Below are 1940 nucleotides of genomic sequence, written 5' to 3'. Positions count from 1 at the left end.
GGCGGCAGGCTCACCCGTCCCGGCTGTCTCTCCCCCAGTTTTGAGGACCCGACCATGTGGGCAGCTTACACGGGCACCACCTCCCTCAGAGGCTCGGACAGCAGCGCAGTGAAAATAGACATCGCCCGGATCATCCCGCACCCCTCCTACAACGCCGACACGGCCGACTATGACGTGGCCGTGCTGGAGCTGAAGAGCCCTGTGACCTTCACCAAGTACATCCAGCCCGTGTGCCTGCCGGACGCTGCGCACCACTTCCCCGCCAGCAAGAAGTGCCTCATCTCTGGCTGGGGCTACCTCCGGGAGGATTTCTGTAAGCACAGCCTGGCGGAGGTCAGGGTGTGCGCGGGGCGGGAGCCCACAGGGACAGGAACACAGGCCATGGGCTGTGACACGGGCGGCTGGTGCCACGCAAAGCTGCCTGCAGTGAGCTCATGGTTGCGTCGTTCTCCTTTAGTGGTGAAACCCGAGTTCCTGCAGAAAGCAACAGTGGAGCTGCTGGACCAGAAGCTGTGCTCCAGCCTCTACAGCGACGCCCTCACGGACAGGATGATGTGTGCTGGCTACCTGGAGGGGAAAATCGACTCCTGCCAGGTAAGCTTTGCCCAGGGGAGAGGGCACACCTCCTCGCATGAGTCTTTTCCCTCCCAGTATGCGCCAAGCAGCACTTAAAGAAGCAGGATCTCACCCCATGGTCACGGTTCCCCCCAGGGTTTGAGGCCATGCCTTTGACCAAAGCATGGATGCAGAAGACAAACAGAGGGATATATTCTATAGTGCTTAGAGCACAGCATTGCTCTTTAAGGGGCTCTTTTGGCTTTTTAACTGCTTTTCCTGAGCTGTAATCAGGGTTGGTGCTACCAACGTACCTGGCAGTTCCTCACATCAAAATCCAGATGGCGAAGGGCAGCAGCAGAAACTAAATCATACACAAGAGGTTTTGGCGAACAGTTTGGTGTTCTCCCTAGTTAGCTTTTATCCAGCCTGGAATTGCAGGTGGTCAGCTGGAGAAAATCCTGCCTCTCGCAGTGCGCGGTGAGAGGAGGACTCTGGTTTCCAACCCTTCAGACCGCAGCCGCCACCTGAGCGAAACTGCCCTTCTCTGGTGGTAGTGCTTCGTATTTCTGCATCAAATGCAGCACAAACACCAGAGAAGGGGCCAAGAAGGGAAGATTTGAGGCTGAATGATGGATGTGACCCATCTGGCTACTCATCACACACCTGGGGCAGTTCAGCCCCTACAAGGCACTGCCAGCTTCACAGCCACCACGTCCTACACCAGTGACACTCCCATGGCCCCACAGTACCAAGGAAATGGCCAGTGAATCACAGGCCAAACCTAGAAAACATCATGCCAAGCTTAGCACGGCATCCCTGGCTTGTGTATCACACAAGGAACACCCAGCATCTGGCTGTTCAGGGGCTGCTGGGCTTAAGAGCAGCAGTTTAACAAATCACTAAACCAGCAGAAATGCTCACCCTACATTCTGTGGAGGAAGCCCTCGTGCTTTTCTGGCATATCAAGGGCGGCTGCTTAACAGCAGGAGGCTGTGCCCACTGAGAGGAGCACCCAAAGGCCAGCACAGGAGATGCTTCACCCAGCACTAGGCTGGACTAAATGAGCAGAGGGGAGCTGGGGATCACAGAGGTATGCTGAGGGTGGCCAGGGTGAGCTTGGAGTGTCCCCAGGGAGAGCTCACCATTCAGCATCTCTTGCAGGGTGACTCTGGTGGGCCCTTGGTTTGCCAAGAACCATCTGGCAAGTTTTTCCTGGCGGGAATCGTGAGTTGGGGAATCGGATGTGCTGAAGCCAGGCGGCCCGGAGTTTACACACGTGTTACCAAACTCAGAGACTGGATCTTGGATGCTATTTCTGCCTTCCCCACCTCCATAGCCGACAGTGTCCCTCTAATACACTCCAGTATTGACAGTGACACGGT

General features: G+C 56.1%; 1 protein-coding gene across 1 annotated transcript in view; it reads left to right on the top strand.

Moving 5' to 3' along the window:
• TMPRSS9 (transmembrane protease, serine 9) overlaps positions 1-1940 on the top strand; it is a 15923-nt gene that overhangs the window by 6799 nt on the left and 7184 nt on the right. The window contains exons 8-10 of the mRNA XM_009877724.1: positions 39-313; positions 458-594; positions 1720-1940. The exon at positions 1720-1940 is cut by the window's right edge and continues 87 nt beyond it. Of these exons, the coding sequence (XP_009876026.1) occupies positions 39-313; positions 458-594; positions 1720-1940 (633 nt within the window). The remainder of the gene's footprint in view (positions 1-38; positions 314-457; positions 595-1719) is intronic.

The sequence above is a fragment of the Apaloderma vittatum genome, unplaced genomic scaffold (genome assembly GCF_000703405.1).
Source record: "Apaloderma vittatum isolate BGI_N311 unplaced genomic scaffold, ASM70340v1 scaffold20861, whole genome shotgun sequence".
Taxonomy (NCBI): Eukaryota; Metazoa; Chordata; class Aves; order Trogoniformes; family Trogonidae; genus Apaloderma; species Apaloderma vittatum.
The sequence above is the reverse complement of the archived record's forward strand: the minus strand, read 5'-3'. Positions and strand labels throughout refer to the sequence as shown.